General features: G+C 54.5%; 7 protein-coding genes across 7 annotated transcripts; 6 read left to right on the top strand and 1 right to left on the bottom strand.

The window, feature by feature from the left end:
• Nucleotides 1–1,563: 1,563 nt before the first annotated feature.
• On the top strand, nucleotides 1,564–3,114 carry CLUP02_17264 (uncharacterized protein; the record flags this gene model as incomplete). The annotated part of the gene is made up of 1 exon (XM_049296177.1): nucleotides 1,564–3,114. The coding sequence occupies one exon, from the start codon at nucleotides 1,564–1,566 to the stop codon at nucleotides 3,112–3,114; it is 1,551 nt and encodes a 516-aa protein (XP_049137401.1).
• An 829-nt stretch (nucleotides 3,115–3,943) lies between these two features.
• On the top strand, nucleotides 3,944–5,113 carry CLUP02_17265 (calcineurin-like phosphoesterase; the record flags this gene model as incomplete). The annotated part of the gene is made up of 1 exon (XM_049296178.1): nucleotides 3,944–5,113. One exon carries the CDS (start codon nucleotides 3,944–3,946, stop codon nucleotides 5,111–5,113), a length of 1,170 nt encoding a protein of 389 aa, XP_049137402.1.
• A 1,019-nt stretch (nucleotides 5,114–6,132) lies between these two features.
• Nucleotides 6,133–8,745, top strand: CLUP02_17266 (uncharacterized protein; the record flags this gene model as incomplete). The annotated part of the gene is made up of 5 exons (XM_049296179.1): nucleotides 6,133–6,219; nucleotides 6,310–7,078; nucleotides 7,167–7,362; nucleotides 7,416–7,911; nucleotides 7,978–8,745. The coding sequence occupies 5 exons, from the start codon at nucleotides 6,133–6,135 to the stop codon at nucleotides 8,743–8,745; spliced, it is 2,316 nt and encodes a 771-aa protein (XP_049137403.1).
• A 671-nt stretch (nucleotides 8,746–9,416) lies between these two features.
• Nucleotides 9,417–10,467, top strand: CLUP02_17267 (HORMA domain-containing protein; the record flags this gene model as incomplete). The annotated part of the gene is made up of 5 exons (XM_049296180.1): nucleotides 9,417–9,542; nucleotides 9,597–9,622; nucleotides 9,691–9,729; nucleotides 9,797–9,825; nucleotides 9,935–10,467. The coding sequence occupies 5 exons, from the start codon at nucleotides 9,417–9,419 to the stop codon at nucleotides 10,465–10,467; spliced, it is 753 nt and encodes a 250-aa protein (XP_049137404.1).
• Nucleotides 10,468–10,970: 503 nt separating this feature from the next.
• CLUP02_17268 (ubiquitin carboxyl-terminal hydrolase) lies at nucleotides 10,971–13,932 on the bottom strand (the record flags this gene model as incomplete). Its single annotated transcript, XM_049296181.1, has 4 exons — nucleotides 10,971–11,109; nucleotides 11,175–13,420; nucleotides 13,477–13,591; nucleotides 13,895–13,932. The coding sequence occupies 4 exons, from the start codon at nucleotides 13,930–13,932 to the stop codon at nucleotides 10,971–10,973; spliced, it is 2,538 nt and encodes an 845-aa protein (XP_049137405.1).
• A 1,340-nt stretch (nucleotides 13,933–15,272) lies between these two features.
• On the top strand, nucleotides 15,273–16,214 carry CLUP02_17269 (FeS cluster assembly scaffold IscU; the record flags this gene model as incomplete). The annotated part of the gene is made up of 6 exons (XM_049296182.1): nucleotides 15,273–15,412; nucleotides 15,472–15,535; nucleotides 15,573–15,751; nucleotides 15,778–15,897; nucleotides 15,953–16,019; nucleotides 16,077–16,214. The coding sequence occupies 6 exons, from the start codon at nucleotides 15,273–15,275 to the stop codon at nucleotides 16,212–16,214; spliced, it is 708 nt and encodes a 235-aa protein (XP_049137406.1).
• Nucleotides 16,215–16,408: 194 nt separating this feature from the next.
• CLUP02_17270 (uncharacterized protein) lies at nucleotides 16,409–18,577 on the top strand (the record flags this gene model as incomplete). Its single annotated transcript, XM_049296183.1, has 9 exons — nucleotides 16,409–16,553; nucleotides 16,623–16,722; nucleotides 16,804–16,858; nucleotides 16,923–17,004; nucleotides 17,091–17,158; nucleotides 17,215–17,272; nucleotides 17,333–17,403; nucleotides 17,505–18,400; nucleotides 18,454–18,577. The coding sequence occupies 9 exons, from the start codon at nucleotides 16,409–16,411 to the stop codon at nucleotides 18,575–18,577; spliced, it is 1,599 nt and encodes a 532-aa protein (XP_049137407.1).
• Nucleotides 18,578–18,765: the final 188 nt, after the last annotated feature.

Below are 18,765 nucleotides of genomic sequence, written 5' to 3' on the forward strand. Positions count from 1 at the left end.
TCCCCAGTTGCGAGGACTTTGTGTGGAAGAACATCGGCGACAACCAGGTAGGTACATGCAGCGACTCACGGCAGCGGATTAAGCGAGGAAATCCACTCGGCCGGCGGAACCTGGCATTGCTGAATCCCCGTTCCGTATGTATCTCAGATCCTAGCACGTGCCTGGTACCTTGGCTTAGGTAAGGCACCTCAAGGTACCTAGGTACCCTGCTATGGCCTCTTCAACTGAGGTGCGGTGCTGTGCTCCCATGTTCAAATGTTCCTGGCCCTCAGCACATATTTGGTCGCCGTCATACGTTCCGCTCTAGTGCAATGCTCAACTACATACAGGCCACGAAAACCGAAAGACCTCATGATTTCATCGGGGTAGCTTGGTATTCAAGTCAAGTCACGTCCTTAAGAAATTACGCCTTAAATGCTGCAGCAACGGCTTCCGACCCGATCCCGGCATGGCGGCCCCACATGAGCTCCGGCTCTATCCACACCACCTCCGTCAGCGATGGCTGTAGTCAATGGCCTCTCATAGCTCGTCCCCAGCCGTCCCTATCATCTACTTTACCTTACCTACTCGGTGCCGTCCCATAGACAAGGATTCACATATATCATTGCTCGTTCTCTCATCGCATGGAACTGAGACGCGCCTCGTCACACAGCTGTCCTTGTCTCGCCGTGCCCCTATGTGTCCGGACTACCGCATATTGACAGGCTCGCGGTGTAACCGACATTAATTCGGCAGTGAGCGGCTCACATTTACGTATGGATTCTCGCTTTCTTCCCTTCCGTCCAGAGCGGGAAGCGTGCGGAATCGATTGATTAAGATCGCCCTTAAACGGGCCTCTGACACGTTGTTCAACGTCTACCGTTGCACGGCACATTGCGGCCAATCTCTTAGTAGCACGACATCATGTTCTGGCCAAGACGTTACTGTGATATCGCAACATGCTTTGCGCCTTCTTTGCACTTGATCAAACCGTGTCGCGGCAACTATGGGCTTCATTGGAGACAAGTCGAGATCGACTCTGCAGCTTTAGCAGCCACTATCGTAGGTTATTGACGCGTCGTTTTAAGCAAATCAATTGTCGGGTTAGGGAAACTGGAGAGAACATAACTAAAGGCTGTGGCAGTGATAGGTGAGAAAGGTCCGGTGAAAGCTTGTAAGCCGTCAACGGTGAGACATTCTCTCAGCTTTTTGGCTCTAAACTTCAGCTTCCAGCCACGCAAGCCGGGTAGCCAGATGCGTCGATTAGGCTTCATTAAAGATGCGGGGAACAATCACCTGTGGCATATAGCGAGCATACAATCCGTATTTCGTTCGAATAACATCCGTCAAAGTTGGCACATCATGGCATTTAGGGTTCATCAAGCTGAATATGAATGACTGAAAACATCTTTGGAGAGGTTGGTACCAAAATACAGCACGTAGTATCGATATGGGGGTTGGATATCCTTTGGCTATATTTATCTGGTAAATTCCCGCATTCTCACCATGAATCTCTATCAACTTACTCCCAGCTTTTCAAACTCATTTCTGAAAAATCATTGAGTGCCTTACCAAAGTCTCGATATGGGCGGAACAATCACAAGAAAGAACATCCGCACGCTGTCTACAAAGGAGCTCGACGACCTCGTCAGGGCATTCCACGGCATTCAACAGCTTCCCCCTCATGATCCCAACTCCTTCTTCATCATTGCCGGTTACCACGGCGAGCCCTTCAGGGGTGCTGGATACGCCAATCCTGCTTGGTGGGGTGGTTACTGCAACCACGGCAATGTCCTCTTCCCAACTTGGCACCGCGGCTACCTCCTGAGGCTCGAAAAAGCTCTCCAGAGCCAGGTCCCCGGTGTAGCTCTGCCCTACTGGGATGAGACCGAAAAGGAGTCCCTGGAGCACGGCATTCCTCCCATCTTCCTGCAGAGAAAGTACGAGTTCTCCGACTCTGGCAAGGAGATCTCCAATCCACTGTTCTCGTACACGTTCCAGGCCAGAATCCAGGATAGGCTCGATCCTATCCCGGATGCCGACTACACCAAGCCTGTGGGCTATGAGACCGTCCGCTACCCATTCTCGGGGCTTGTGGGCCCGAAGGACAAGAACAAGACCTGGGTTCACAACAATTCGCTGCATGAAATGGGAGAGAAGGCCACGAACAAGATGCTCAATGACAACATTACCACCTGGCTCACCAAGTCTTCTTTCTTGAACAGCGACGGGAAAAGGCAATCTGCCGGAGTCAAGGATAAGTATTACCACTGCCTCGACGCTCCCAATTACACCGTGTTCTCCAATACGACTTCGGCGCAGCAATGGAACGACGACGGCCTTCAAGAGCCCGGGTTCAAGTCCGTCGTACCACTCGAATCCCCGCACAACTTGATTCACTTGGCCGTCGGCGGTTTCGACCTACCTGGCAGCAACTCTGACCAGATCGGCGACGCAAACGGCGACATGGGCGAGAACGACACGGCCGCCTTTGACCCAATCTTCTACTTCCACCACTGCTTCATCGATCTCATGTTCTGGCGCTGGCAGAAGAAGCACAACAAGGAGCACTCACTCGAAATCATCCAGGGCTACCCCGGCACCAACTCCGTCGACAACCAGGGCCCAACGCCCGGCGTGGCGGGCGGTACCTGGCTCACCCTCGACAGCCCCCTCGACCCGTTCAGGAATCCTCACGGCGCGGACAAGGCAATGACGTCCAGAGACGTGGTCAATATCGCCGAGCTGGGCTACGCATACGACTATCCCGAACCCCCGACGCGGGTCGGCGAGCCTCATGGTCCGAGTCCCGTGTTGACCGTCAGCGGCATCAACCGCGCCGCCATCGGGGGTTCCTTTGTCGTTTCCGCCTGGGCCACGTTGAAGAGCGGGGAAAAGGTGCTGGTCGGGACGGAGGCCGTGCTCAGTCGTTGGCACGTATCTGGGTGCAAGAATTGCCAGAACCATTTGGAGGTCAGGACACATATACCGGTTGAGGGCTGGACGAAGAAGGATACGGACAAGATGGAGTTTGAAATTGGGCTGCATACCCGTAATTTGAGCGGTGTTCCCAAGGACGGGCGTGGCGAAGGGGTTCAGAAGCCGAGATTCAGCCTTGAAACTGATCATTTATAGTTGTTCCTTGCAGAGATTGGTTGAGCGCTTTTGTCTTCTTACGGCTTCGGTAATACATCTGGCACTACGTTTCACAAAGTGTCCCGGCTTTTTAAATCTAGTCCTATCTCCATAGTAACTACCGCGAAGTGGCCTTATGATGTTGAGTCCTGCACATGTGCCACAAAGTGACAGTGCGACATTGCAATGTGAGGTGCCCTGGCTTCCTTCTGAGGATTGGCGACTCACTGAGGATCCATGCGATCATAATGCCAAGATGTTGGTGTTGGATCGCTCGTCTTGAAGCATGTAAATGGACACTTACATCTAGGCCGGCATACCCTCTCTATCTTACATTGCCTTGTGCCAAACGGGCTGCGCCTGCAGCGTTTACGAATTGCAAAGCCTGCTCTCAAAACGCTTTCTCAAACAGCCCTTCAGTTAGATCTACTGGCAAGACTTGGCGGGAATTGAGGGTCTATCTCCAAAGTCAAGAGCTTGAGGCTGATGACTTACAGGGGATACGGAGCTTTAGAGTTGCTATGATCTGCGATCATCCCAAACCAACTACCTACAGAGGCTTGGTCTTGAACTTAACAAAGACCCCAAATATCCGGTACGAAGCTTCCATCCTCATGGACGAGCTTTGTCATTATACTGACAGGCTACTAACTCATGCAGTTGCTGTTCGTTGCCTAAGTACTGAGGCGAGCTGACATCTTGACACAGCATTTGATGTTCTCTTTTGGTTGGTGCTCCCCCCTCTGATTCGTTACTGTCAGGTCCACCCGTCTTATTCCCCGCACGTCAAGACGATGTTTGTTCTCAACACACTCAACACTTCGCAAGGATGATGGACCCAGTCGAGAATATTCCTAAACCAAGCCATACCACATCCCAGTATGATTTTCGACAGACCGTCCAAACCTTGGACCCGAAGTACGTGCCGTCGGCAGAATGCGGCGCTCTCCGGAGAAGGCTAGTCATCGTGGGCGACGTTCATGGACGAGCATCACAGCTGCAAAAGCTCCTGGACAGAGTCGGCTTCGATAAAGATGCGGGGGACTACCTAGTTTTTACCGGTGATTTGGTCAACAAAGGCCCCGACAGCGCTGGCGTGGTACAGCTCGCGATGGACCTCGGCGCCAGCTGCGTCAGGGGCAACAACGAGGACCGCGTGCTGGCTGCGCGTGGGTTCGTTGAGCGCGGCAGGGTCACTGGGTCTACGGGCGATGACGGGAAGATGGTTTTCGAAGACAGCAAGGAGAAGTTGCCGGCGGATATCCCGTACGCCGTGTCGAGCGACTACGTCACTGCGACGCAGCTTTCTGAGGAGCAGGTATCGTGGCTCTCATCGCTGCCTCTCATCTTGCACATCGGACCGTTCAGAGGCGCCAAGAGTCCTCCTTGGAACTCTGGGACTGTGGTGGTCGCGCATGGTGGTCTGGTACCGCTGCTACCGATGGAGGAGCAAGATCCTTGGGCTGTGATGAACATGCGCAGCCTGGTGTATCCGATCGAGGGCGTCCACCCGGAGAACGTTGAAGTTGCTCTTGCGAAGAGGACCAAGAGCCGTCTGTGTCGACATGCGGCATTTCAGGTCGCAAAGGGCGAGGGACTCGATGGTGAGCTGGCACGAGTCTTAAGTCTGTGGGATGGTGATGAGGTTTCAAAGATTGCAACAAATCAAGAGGGGGGGACCATTGCCATTGAACTCAATGATGGAAAACGCTGGAGAGAGGCTTGGAACGAGACTCAGAACATGATTGAAGCACCAGAGGATCGCTCGGTTGTCGTGTATGGTCACGACGCCAAGGAAGGGTTGCAGGTGGAACCAGACATCCAAGTACCGGAATCGCTCAAGGAGAAGGGAGCCCAAGGACCATGGACCAGGTATGCGTTTGGTTTGGATTCTGGATGTGCGTATGGTAGAGAGCTATCGGCCATGGTGATTGAGGCGAGTCCGGATGGAAGTGATATTATCCATCGTATAGAGCAGGTCAAGGGGGTTGAAGAATGAGACGTGGGCTGGTCTAAAGCCAACAAGGTGATGCATGGGTTGTAAGTAGGACAGTTCCCTATGGTGTGCCAAACGTCCTTCACTTTAGATAGAGGGGGAGAGAAAGAGCGAGATTTGGGGATGTGAGAATACTCAGCTGCATCGTATTGAGTCGTTGGCCCATATGCCAATAGTGCCATAAGTGCGGTCACTCGGCTTAGCAGTCGAAGTCACGAAGAACTGCACTAGTCATTAGCGGGAGCCACAGAAGAATACTACTGAAAGCCACCTATCTCAAACATGCAAGAGTAAAAAGTGGGAAATAGTGATAGAGTTATCCGACCTAACCACACTAGACGTATACATACTTACATGTGAGTGACAAACCGATCCTCTCAATTCAGTCTGGCTATCCAGTTGAGCATTCTCGTTCCTTATAAGAAGTTGCCAACTTAACGCTCTTCATGCTTTAGTCTGTTCTACGTTGACGGAGATGCATGCACAGTCAGCAAAGGACATCCTCATTCCTGGGATAACTGCATCACTGGAGGGGTTACTGTACTGCCCGTGTAAGGGAATTGACCCGCATATCATCCGAACGATTCAACACTCGTCGTCAAAGTTGCAGACAAGACAGGCACAGACAAGTCGGATGAAACTGGTCCCCTCATTTACCACTTCAACGCAACCCTTCAATACCTTGGCCGGGCGTTGCTTCTTCTTGGCGCGGGCCAAGATGAGTGGTGACCTTTTGCTTGGCTTGGGCCCTAGCGAGAATGTGGTCGAGGTTCCAAAGTACCTACTAGATAGGTGAGTTATAAGGGACTGACACCCGCCGGAAATATCGGAAGTCCCGGCATCACCGGCTCCGTCCCCCAACGTCATTCTGCCCACTGCTCTCGTACAATACACACTCTTTCCCCCCCTTCTCATCCGCCACACCCCCCTTGTATATCTTTATTTGCGCCCATTCGAAAGGGAATACCATATTGCAGCTATTTTGCTCGGGAAAGTCGGCTTTCGCGCGCTTTTGCGAGAGAATGTCAGATACCGCCGACGATGAACCCGTATACAAGCGTAAGCGGGTCGCAAAGGCCTGCCAGACATGCCGATCCATGAAATCCAAAGTGAGATTAAACAGCCCAAGTCTCTAACATCCTTTCCTCCGCATTGACTTTAGACCTATGTGTTCACAGCTTACTCATACAAATTGATAGTGCGACGGGAAACAGCCAAAGTGTGGAAGATGCGTCGGGTATGGCTACGACTGCGTCTACTCCGTAGGAAGACCTCGTCGACGACGGGAAAAGGCCACCGGCAACGGAGATGCCGGCGCAGAAGGTCCAGCAGCCGGATCTGGCCCCGGCGCGCACACGCATGCCGCCCTTAAGATCGCCGTAGATCAGTATGAGACTCTAGTGCAAAGCCTCATCACACAGCTACCCTCTGCCCAACAGCAGCAAGACGCCCAAGCGCAGCTCAACTCCATCAAGTCGCAAGTTGACCAGGCCGTGGATAAGACGTCCTCGACAGAGACGCCGTCATACTCGCCGGGCGTGGACCGTGGACAGCACAACCACCCCGATTACCAACCTTCCCCGACACCTTCGCTCAAGCCTAGCCAGAGATACTTGGGCGAGGTCAGCGACGTGCACTTCTTCAATGTCATTAAGCGAATCCTACAGACAAAAGACGCTCCCGGCGGCGGCGGCGGCGGCGGTGGCGGCAGCAGTGCAGGGGCGGACCACGACTTTGACAGCTACGAACAGGACGGCGACGCGCTGCTCGCCGGCGCTGCCGCAGGAGGGAGGCTGGTGGAGCTTCCCGGCCCCGAACAGGAGCGCAAGTTCACCGACGTGTACTTTGCAACCATTCACCTCGCGTACCCTTTTATACCGCAGTCTACCTTCTCGAAACTGTGTGACAGGATAGGGGGCGCGCCCAACGGCGGTGATCGTTTGGGAGGCACGGAATCTGCTCTTTATTGTAGGTTTGAATCATGCGCCCCTTCTTCTATTAACCTCCCTGGGAGCCGTGGGATAGCAAGATAAGACAGGGCTAATGTAACTCATAGATGTAATCTGCGCCATTGGCTCATATTATACGTCTTTTCTGGAGAAGAACTCGGATACCCGCCATTTCCACGGCGTCTACTTCCAGCGTGCTTTAGCTCTTGCTGCATCAACGGCATCGTCGGATCGGTCCATTAACCAGGTCTCACTGCTTCTGACGCAATGTTTCTACTATCTCGCGGTATCTCGGACAGACAGGTTTGTTTTGCATTGTCTCACTTTGTCCCATTGCACACATCTAACATTCACAGCTGCTGGATGACCCTGGGCCAAGCCGTCCGAATCGCTCAAGGTATCGGTCTACACGTCGAAAAGGACAAGAACAACCCCCGACACACGGTAGAAACCGAGACGCGTCGCAGAGTGTGGTACTCCATCTACGTCCTAGACCGTCTCCTCTCCCTCCAGCTAGGCCGCCCCGCGGCCGTACACGAGGACGACTTCAATGTACCGCTCCCTTCGCGGCGTGCCGACTCGGAGATTGACTGGGAGGCCACTCACATGGAGCCGCCGGTCGAGGAGACGTCGGGCGGGGACTACTTCCTCGCCGTCATTGGTTTCTCGCAGATTCTGGGCCGCGCGCTGCGGGATGTTTTTGGGCCGAGGCACTCGCAGCTCACCTCTGCGGGTGCCCTCCGGACGAGGGAACTGGATCGCCAGCTTGTGGATTGGAAGTCGAAGCTCCCGCGACGGTTGCGATTTAATCTGGGGCATGCCTTTGACCAGAATTTTGCATTCAAGAGACAGGTAGGTTTCAGCAGAAGTGGTCTGCGCTGTGTACGCAAACTTCAACATAGTACTAACAAACACCAGCGAAACATCCTCGCAGTCAAGTTCCACCACCTGCGGGCTCTTCTGCACCGGCCATACCTGTGCTACCCCCTCCTCCGCGGCCTCGACGACACGTCCTCCACACTCTCCGAGGTAGACTGGCATCTCGTCAGCATATCAGAAAAGACATGTGTTGCCGAGGCGCGGGAGACGGCGCGGCTGCTGCACGGCGTCTCGAGCGAGAAGGACCTGGTCCACGACTTCCCCTGGTGGCAGATGATTTCGTGTCTCTTGTGCACGAGCTCCATTCTGTTGATATCGAGTACGTTTACGCAGCCCATGGCGGAGGACGAGGCCGTCTTTGACACCGAGGGCCTTTCGGACGATGCGGAGACGTGTCTCAAGATGTTTGAGGCATTGAGCTGCAACTCGTCGAGCGCCAAGAGCGCCCGGGATATGTTGAAGGGGCTCAAGGAGTGCGGCATCGACTGGAAGAGCAAGAACCCGCCCCGGCCGGCGGTGTTCGCTGAGATGCCGCAGCAACAGCAGCAGCAGCAGCAGCAACCGCAGCATCATGTGCCAAACAGCTCGATGCAGGCGCAACATCAGGCGCAGCAGGCGATGCTGTCGCCGGTGGAGATGGGTGCGTTGAGCGGGATGCCGGACTCTGCTACCGCGCAGGATATGGGAATGCTTGGGATGGGTGTGGCTCCTTTGGCGCCCGGCCAGTGGCCGGCGGAGATTGTGGACTCGATGGCGTGGTCTGCGCAGTTCTTTGATGCCATTCAGGGGTATGGGAATGGCGAGTAAGGGGCATGTTTTGGCGGGATCAATGCTGTACTAACATAATGATGTAAGTTGGTTATCATGTACAAAAGTCATGTGTACATCTAGTTAAGGAGAGGCAGTAAGGTATCTTGAGATGATCAGCATCAAGGTAGTCCATCGCAGCCAAGTCAATGATTCGTTGATGTAGATGTGAACGGATTGGTAGCAAGACAATGCCTCAACTCATCGTAGGCTCAACTTTATTTGGTTATAGGATTTTGCCATCTAGAAATGATTTCGCTTCCGACAGGAGGGCCTCTATATGTCTATTCAGAGGCCAAGATAAGGTGAGGTAAAACAATGCAAGGTGAGGCGAGGTGAGGTGAGGTGAAGGGTGCACCTTGTCAAGATACGTACCCAGGTGGACTGCCGGGAGCTTCGACCCCCGGACGGCCCAGGCGGCGGGGCAATCAGCCGCGAGCAATGACAGCCAGCGCCGGCAGCACCCAAATCACCCCGCAACCAAACCCCCAAAAATCGATCCCAATTCTCAATCTCAACCCCAGAAAGTAAACAAGCTCTCCGATTTCCTCCTCCCCGATTACGCTGCCCCCCGATTCATCACCACCTCCTCCGTCCGGCGACACCGAAACCGTCACCGATACTAGCACCACCAATCGATACCATCAGTCGTCATCCCGAATACCATCACGATGGCCCCCGACGCCAAACCCGCCAAAGCCAGCAAGGCTAGCAAGACCGACAAATCGGACAAGGAGGACAAGTCCAAGGTGCACAAGCTCGCCCTCAAGGGAAGCGCAAAGCTCGTGGCCGAATTCGTCAGTCTATTTCCTTCCTATTAGCGATTGCGCCAAGCTAACTCGTACCTGCAGTTTCAATACTCGATACACACAATCCTGTACGAACCTTGGTCCCTCGAAAGATGCTGCGCCGATTCGAATACTGACATACATGTCCTCCAAACAGCTTCCAGCGAGGTGTCTACCCAGCAGAAGATTTCTCAGCGTACGTCTAGCATTGCCTTTCTTCCCCCTCCTGCGACAGACAGAGACTGACCACACATCCTCTACAGCGTCAAGAAATACGGTCTCAACATGCTAGGTTCGCCTTCCTCATCTCCCATCCCGCCGACACAGCCTTCGCACTATTTCGCCAACTCTCACATCTAGCAAAGATTCCCCACAAGCTAACAGCATATCCACCCCTCCAGTCTCCTCCGACGACCAAGTCCGAGCCTACATCAAAAAGATCATGTCCCAACTAGACCGCTGGATGCTCCGCGGCAAAATCTCCAAGCTCGTCATCGTAATCACAGACAAGGACACGGGCGAGCACGTAGAACGCTGGCAATTCGACGTCGAAATCTTTGGCCGCCCCGCAAAGTCCAAATCCTCAAAGACCTCTTCGTCCTCCAAATCATCCTCCTCGAAACCCGCAGACCAAGAAAACGCATCCCCCGCCACGGCAGAGGACGCGGCCCCCGAAAAGACGGAACAAGAAATCCAATCCGAAATCGCCGCCATCTTCCGCCAGATCACCGCCTCCGTCACGTTCCTCCCCCAGCTCAACGGAGACTGCACGTTCAACGTCCTCGTGTACGCCGACGCCGACTCCGAGGTGCCCGTCGAGTGGGGCGACAGCGACGCAAAGGAGATTGTCAATGGCGAGCGCGTCCAGCTGCGTGGGTTCAGCACCAGCAACCACCGTGTTGACACCCTCGTCAGCTATCGCTTGGCGGAGTAGAATTCGGCAAGTCTCGCGTGGGCGGGTTTGCTGTATGATGCGAGGTTACGGCTTGTCGGCGGACGAGAAAAGGTTTATAGGCCAAGTGTGGAGAGAACACAGCATGGAAATCTGTGTGTATGTAATATGATGTGTGTGCGGCGTCACGGCGTTTGGGTAGTGTTCTGTGGTACGATGACCACTCACGGAAGAAAGACAGGCAAATTTCAGTCTCTGGAAAAAGTTCATCTTCACAATGGATGGCTAATAACTAGCCTCAAATCTCCCTTTTTCTACACCACTCACTATGCATTCCGTGTCTCGTCTCTCATCTCCACAGTAAACCACCGCCCGCCCATGCTGTAATGCAATCATCCCCGTCTTATCAGATGCATCCGTGGCCCGTTCCCATCGCCACCGTCATGAAGTTGCGCAGGACTGATTGAGCCTGGCTTGATGTTTTTTTTTCGTCGTCACACCTCTCTCAAACCGAAACGCCATTCTTGTTACGCCCCGAAATCCACCTAAACACGCTTGAAGAAGTAGACGTAGGCAAACTTTCTCATCTCTTCAATCTCGCCTGCCTCGACAACCTTTTCATCATTGAAGAGGACCCAAGTGGGCTGGCTGTTGACTTCCTTACGAACGAAGGCGACATAATGACTAATGAAAAATATTAGCAAACTTTGAAAGTTCAGTCTTCAAGGTATAAACCATCGTCAACATACCCGGCATGGATGCTTGTGCCCTTGTGGCAGGCGATAGACTGCAGCTGGTACTTTGCAGGGGTAGCGGCGCTGCCGGCGTCCGCTTTGGGAGCAGCGGGATCGGCTCCGGCGGCGGGGGCTTCGTCTTCAAAGATGCCCTGGTCCTCTGGATGGCTAAAGAGCCACTCAACAGCTCGCTCCACGTCACCGTTGGTCTCGCGCAGAGCCTTCTTTGCTTGAGGCACCGAGAAGCCCATGGCGCCGAGCATCTCAATCTTTTCCGGATCCGCCGATGCTCTTCCGGCTCCCCCAGCACCGCCACCACCACTCAGAACGAGCGGATCGTCAATGTCGGGGTCCTCCATGTGGCCAAACAGCCACTCCATGGCAGCGTTGGCGTCCGAGTTGCCAGTGGCATGCAATGCCCGCTCGCAGCGATTGCGTCCGAAGCCCATGGCCTCCAGCTGGCTGACAGCCTCCGGGTTGGCAACGAAGGCCGGGGCGCTGGCCTCGGGCTCAACGGGAAGGGTCTCTTCGGAGGACTGCAGACCCTTGGAAAGATAGTCGTCGAGGAGGAAGGGCTCATCGGGGACAATGACGGGGACGTCAAGCTTGACAGGGACCCAGTTGATGACTGCCATCTTGCGGGCGTTGACAACCAGATTCTCGGGAAGGGTCTTGAACAAGGAGCGCTTAGTGTAGCCATCCTTGCTGCCACATGAAGAGCATGTCAGCTCAACAACCTCCTCGGCCGTGAAGTTATCGAGACACTGCTTGAGAGTTACGGCCTTGTAGGCGTCTGCCTTGGTCTCCTCGCCCTCGACAGTGGGTTCCTTCTCCAGAGGAACGTCTATGAAGATGTTGTCCTGCTCATTAGTCGAATACCGCACCTTCTTGCATCCCAGGCACTGCAGCCGCTGTTCCAGAGTGAATCGGAACGGCTGGGTCGGGTCGCCGAGGTCGGAGGGATGCTGAGACCGAGTGACGAGTTTGAAGATGTGCTGCAGCAACTCGAAAGCATCCTGCTGCCGCATAGTCGAGAACTCTTCGTGGCCTCTTCCAATCAAGTGCTTCAACATGGCCGGGGCCAACCCCTTTTGGTGCGAAATCTCGGGCGAGTGCTCAGATGCAGTCACGTCTGAGTCGGGCTTAGAATACCGACCCGAGAGCAAGCCGTCCGCAACCTTGCGGAGCTGGGTCTCCAAGTCCGCCGCAGGATCCTGGACAGTAGGCAGGTCGCGACTGGGCAAGTAGTAGCGATTCTTGAAAGCAGGAGTGTCAAAGAGACACTGGACGATGCTGGCAAGATAACAGCTGTTGCCAAGGTTCTTGAGGCCGGTCAATCCAGCGCCAAACAGAGGCTTAAGCTCCTTGCCGTCTTCCGTGGTCATGCTAAAGTCCCAGCGCAGGTTCTGTTCAATCTGCATCTCGGTCAAGCTCTTTTCCGTCTTTTGCTGGTTCGCCAGGTTGATGCCCCAGTGTCCCAGGTGCTGGCCAAGATCGCTGTCGATGCGCTCTTCGTCGCACTTGTAGCAGTAGACGTCGGCCGTTCCCTCGGGTGTGATGGATCCGAGTTTGACGGCAACGCCGTGGCCGGACTGATCCGAATGCGCGAGGGCGTGAGAGTTACCGTCGACACCTCCCATTTGCTTCCTTCCGCAGCCCAGATTTCCACACTCCAAGCAGAGCCATAGGTTCTCGTGCAGATCACAGGCGGAGCAGTGTCCGAGATCACCAGACTGAATGGTTCTTGACTCGGTCTGTTGCATGAGCAGGATGTGCTCGCAGCTCGTAAGCTCCTGCTCCCACGCCTTGACCTCCTCTTTCCTCGAGAAGGTATTGGCTTTCATGATGCCGTCCACAATGGGGGCAAGCTTGTCGCTCGTCTTGTCCAGCTCCTGGTTGCACTCAAGGCACTTGACAGTGGTTGTAGTATCGTATCGGTCGGCCTCGGTTTCGGCGGCGATGGCGAGCTTGGACATCTTCAAGGGGGGTTCATCTCGGACAAGGACTTTGCGGGTGCGGCGAATGTTGAGAACGAGCGGGTGGCTCCAGAGCTGTCGGTGGAGCTGAGCATGGTTGCGGTCACCGGCACAACCGCCGTTGAAGCACTGGAGGCAAACATCGACACCGGCAGGATCGTCCTGGGCAAAAGGATCAGCAAGAAGCAGAAGCAGGCGGGTCATGGACGAGGCGCACGATGGAATCGAAGCACTGGGTGCAGTCTTCCCGGTAGACGGAGTTGTGAGGTGCAGGCGGCTGGAGGGCTGGGAGAGGTGTGGTCAGTGTCATAGTATTGGACAGAGCTATGATGAGGATAGACTAGAAAATCATTACCTGCAGCTATGGACTCAAGATGCGGGCACGCCATGGTGGGAGCGATACTAGAAGGCTTCCAGGTCGAGGCTGTCGTCTCTGAGGTAAGGTAGGTAGGGTATCTTGTGTGGGGTTGACGGCGAATCCAGAGGTGTGAGAAGAGTTGGGAAAAAGTCGCAGACAATAAGATGGTTTTGAATCTGAGGTGAGTTGTGTTCAGCCTCGCAGTTGAGACCAGAGACAAAACAGGCAGCCAACGGGATGCGACAGCCGAGAGCTAAGCAACGAGGTGAAAGGCTGAGATGCGCTCGTGCTCAAGCCGATGCAGGCGAGGACGGTGGTGGTGGTGGTGGTGGTGGTGGTGGTGGTGGTGTTGGACTGAGTGCCCCGCGTTGGAGTTACAGGGACCTGGTGCCTGAACTTACTTTGGCAGCTTCCCTGAGGTGACAGTGGTAGGTGGCATTAGCTCAGCTTTGGAGGGGGGCACAGTGTGGCGGGCACCTCAGATTTTGAGGATTACGTAGTAGAGTGGGGAAGCTTGAGGAAAGCATAGATGGATTAAATGCATTTTCAGGCTTATGTGCATGTCCGTGGTGGGAGGTCATCATAGATGCATATCGGAGCTATATAAGGTGGCGGATTGCAGGTAGGTAAGCGGCTTCCCCGGACTTAGGCTTCCATTGGAAGCGGACATGTACAAATGCGTCAAACCTACGGAGTACGTAGCTGAGGTGCCTTGGGCGGAGTACGTTCCAGCGAGCACGGGGGTAGCTTGCGTATCTAATCAGATTGAATCTCTTTCGCTGGCGAGAACGGCGAAGAACCATGACAAATTGTTGCCGCCCCGTCAAGCCCGTCAAAAGATCCCCCAGTCATCCCCACTTGGAGCACCCAGAGCTGTCGGGTTAATGGATTCTCACTTTGCCAGCTGGTCACCTGCACCTGATAGCTTACTTAAGTACGTACCTTACTCCGTACTGTGGATCCGATAAGGCAAGGTCAACGACATGGACGGCAAGAGGACGGGACCAAAGTCACCAAAGTCCTGGGTGCGGTGCGTTCTTGCTGGGCCGAGGAAACAACGGCATCATCCCGGCCAATCAGATGTTTCCCATGCTCCAGGGAGTGGATCAGATAACGGGCAGGTCTGCAGCTCTGACATCCTGACACGCTGAAAAAGAGACACACTAAAGAAGGAAGGGAACCTTGAAGCGGATTAGTGTACATACACTAATGGCTGGGGGACCCTCGGCGCTGTGGAGGCGGATGAAAAAATGTCTTCTCCGAGGCGCCGAGCCATCCATCCTGAAGCCGTCACCCCCGTCCACTACTACTGACTGCTGGCTGCTGCGACTGCTGTGACTGTATGCTAAAGCCCAAGATGGCATAGGCAGTGTACGGGCCTGGGGACCAGTGGCCGACCACTGTCCATGACTTAATGCATGGTCATTGAACGCTCCCATTGGCCCGTCGGCTTCTGCTACCCCCGAGATCGCCATCGTTCTCCGTCACAAGTCCCGCAGGCCTTCTCTGCTATCCGTACTCCGTAATAATTTCCATTTTCCATTTATCCTCTCAAAGAACTTCTCGCCTCCCTCCAAGTCTGCCCCCCTCAACACCTCGATCTCTTGCCAAACGCAATTTGCTATATCGACCACCTTTTGTCGCCATCGCCATCTCGACTCATCAACAATATCCTAAATCGACTCTTGCGACTACGCTCGTATCGATTTAATCTGCTCAACCTCCATATTCATCGACCTGCACCTCTTTGAAAAGCCACTAGTCCGAAACTCCTCCAAAATGTTCTCCAGATCTCTCCGCGTCGCCTCTCGCAGGGTCCTTGCGACCTCTGTCCGCCCTTCTGCCATGCCCGCTCGTCAGCTTGCACCTGCTGCCACTGTCGGCGCCACGAGGGGATACCACGAGAAGGTCCTTGACCAGTATGCTACCCCGGATATCTCCTTTCAAAGACACATAGGGCTAATCTTGACGTGTACAGCTACTCGCGTCCCCGTAACGTCGGCTCGATGCCCAAGGGCGACCAGGACGTCGGTCAGGGTCTCGTCGGTGCTCCTGCTTGCGGCGATGTCATGAAGTAAGCCATCCTACGATCCATCTTCTCACTATCACGATACCATTGTTTGGGCCGCCTGGGTTGTGGCAGCGGCGTGCACTTGGGTCTCCGACACGATGCGCTACCTCGCTCTCCACGCTCTTCAACTCGACGCATTTCATCCGGCTTTTCGCGACACCAATAATCATGGCCTTTCTGCCGTTATGTTACAATCGCTGACACATTCAATAGGCTCAACATCCGTGTCGACCCCAAGACCAATGTCATCTCCGACGTCAAGTTCAAGACCTTCGGCTGCGGATCCGCCATCGCTTCCTCCAGCTACCTTACCGAGCTTGTCCGGGGCATGACGTGAGTGACCTCACCCCAGATATATCATTCGCACCGATGCTAACCTACAGCACAGCTTGGAGCAGGCCGGCCGCGTCAAGAACACCGAGATTGCCCAGGAGCTCAAGCTTCCCCCCGTCAAGGTATGTGATCAAGAAAGCCTCTTCTGTTCTTGTGTCGCCGTCACTAACGCAACGTAGCTCCACTGCAGCATGCTTGCCGAGGACGCCATCAAGGCCGCCATTTCCGACTACTACACCAAGAACCCCAACGCGAAGCCCACCAACCTGGCCGGCACCGAGGCCAAGGCCGAGTCCGCCGCCTCCGCTTCTGCATAAACAACACATCTCCATGATACCTTTCTTTCGTCACACGTCATTGGAGTTCGGTCAGGGGAGTGAAGAGGAGACGTCCCCGGGTGGAGGCCTAGAGGGCAGGGCAGGGCTGGGCAGACTTTGCCAACAAAACGAGATTTATCGCCGTCTTGTTCATCGACTTTTTTCAACAAAATCCGGAGTTTGGGAAGGAAATTATGGCTGTCTTTTATTTCGCAGAGCTTGTATGGGATGAGAGCTCCTCTACAGCGACGGCAGTCGCTACACGAAGCATCGACGCTGCCGCGAAACAGGCCTTTTTCATGTCTACCAAAAGGCTTTCAAGGGCAGGGTTGATTGTACGTCAGTGTTGAGAATACCATTTAGTTAGTGGCTAGCTTATCAGCGAGTCGACAGAGACGAAAATGCCAGAGAACGACATTGTCCTGCCACTCATGCACCACTCAATGCTTCAATTCAAACCGTTCCACAATACGTTCGCTTTCTGCACGGGGCATCGTGAGCGCCAACGGTGTGACTGAGTCTTCGAATTGCGCAGCTCTCAGAATGAGGGAGCGGGGCTGGGTGCTGACCTCGGGATTGCATCCGCAAGGATCAAACCTAGCTGTTGTCATGCGGGCAACATCGGTAGCCAACAAACAACATCCGTGACCGCATTGTCTTCATTCGCGAGAAGAGGGGATATCGATCAGAGCAGGTCTTGGCCCTCAGTCTCGTGGCACTTGGTTCTCCCATAATGGTGGCGAGTGGAAAATGCCGAGTCACTTAACCCCCCGGAACCGGCTGACGGTATGTGAGCCGAAGACCGGCTTTAGACCCGACCCATCGGGCTTCGGCATGTCCTCGGAGACTTCTCGTCGTGATATCAATTGACGACAGGCTTCTGGAAGTCTAGGCTCCGGCAACTCATGCAATGCACCGCCTCCGCTCCCCCAGTTGTTAACAAGGTGTATTGGTGACTGAGCAAGTCGGCGACTTCAAGGATGACTAATTGCGCCGCAAGATAACTGCGACGAATCCCAAGTCCGCCAAATCCTCCTCTACGACGGAATCCTCTGCAAGTCATGATGATTGGGAAATGAGCAAATGACGGCGGACTTTGGGATGCTGGAGCGTCTAAGGCTTGGCGGAGTTGAGATTCGAACCGTGGAGATGGCACATTGGCGATGGCTTCATAAACAACATGAGAGCCGTGGGTCGTTCACGCGGAGTAATGATGATAGACAAGAAGAATCACTTGGAGCAATTCAAACATTATCATCTCAATATTGATTCAACATGCCTCTATTCCAGCCTCCGGTCACACCCCTCCCCGACGACCTGAACCTCCACGGCCAGACAGCGATAGTCACAGGCGCAACATCAGGCATCGGCCTCGCACTAGCCCGCCAACTCCTCTCCCTCGGCGCATCCCCCGTCATCCTCGCCGTCCGCGACGTGCCCAAGGGCGAAGCAGTACGACAAACACTCCTCTCCGACCCAACCGTCCTCTCCCGCCACCAGAACCCCGTCGTGGAGGTGATGAAGCTCGACGCAGAAGACTACGCCAGCGTCAAGCCTTTCACGGAAGCATTCAAGGCGAAGTACACGCATCTCCACATCGCAATGCTCAACGCCGGCGTGCCGGGTCTACGACGCCGCGTGGCGCCTACGGGCCACGAAGCGACCGTACAGGTGAATTATCTCTCCAACGTGCTGCTTACGCTCGAGTTACTCCCCGTGTTGGAGGCTACGGCGCGCAAGACCGGGAGGGCTGGAAGGATTGCTTGGACGGGGAGCCGGATGGTTGAGAAGACGAGTCTGGCGGGGAAGGCGACGGTTCGAGAGGGGGGATTTGTTCTCGGGCACCTTGATGATGAGGCGAATTTCGTTGGTATGGCGCGGTATGCGGATAGTAAGCTGCTCGGATTCTTGTTTCTGCGGGAGCTAGCGAGGCATTATAGTGCTGGTACTGCTGAAGAAGAAGGGAAACGGCAGCTGCAGCGGGTTATCGTCAACGCCTTTTGTCCCGGGATGGTGGATACGAATATGAGCAATGTCCTTCCGCAGCCGTTCCGCCTCATCGCTGACGCCGTGAAGGCTGTGAGGGCGAGGAGGCCGGAGGTGGCTGGGTGGGTTGGGCTTCATGCTGTTGCTGTCGCGGGCGGAGAGACGCATGGAAAGACGTTGGGGGATAAAGAGATTTGGGAGTGAGTTTTCTTTCTTTGCGATTTGCTGTGGTTTAACTGACGGTGATGTGTAGGCCAGAGGGCTTCGCTATTTCGGATGAGAGTTGGAGGTTGCAGAAGATGTTATGGGATGAGACTGTTGATGAGATGAAGAGGTTGACGAGTGTTCCTGGGTGGATGGGCAAGGTTGGGAATTGAGTGCATGTCGTTTAAGCTGGCTGTTGCTATGAGTTGTGTCATGAGAGCGTAGGACCATTGTGAAGCGTCATGAATAGCATAGTCTTCGATGGAAGAGTATAATCTGTTATTTCTTAGACATCTCGACGTACGTTGCTTTGAGATCTGTGTTTCATACATTTCGAGACTCTGCGCGTGTTTCTGGAAAT

The sequence above is a fragment of the Colletotrichum lupini genome, chromosome 10 (genome assembly GCF_023278565.1).
Source record: "Colletotrichum lupini chromosome 10, complete sequence".
Taxonomy (NCBI): domain Eukaryota; kingdom Fungi; phylum Ascomycota; class Sordariomycetes; order Glomerellales; family Glomerellaceae; genus Colletotrichum; species Colletotrichum lupini.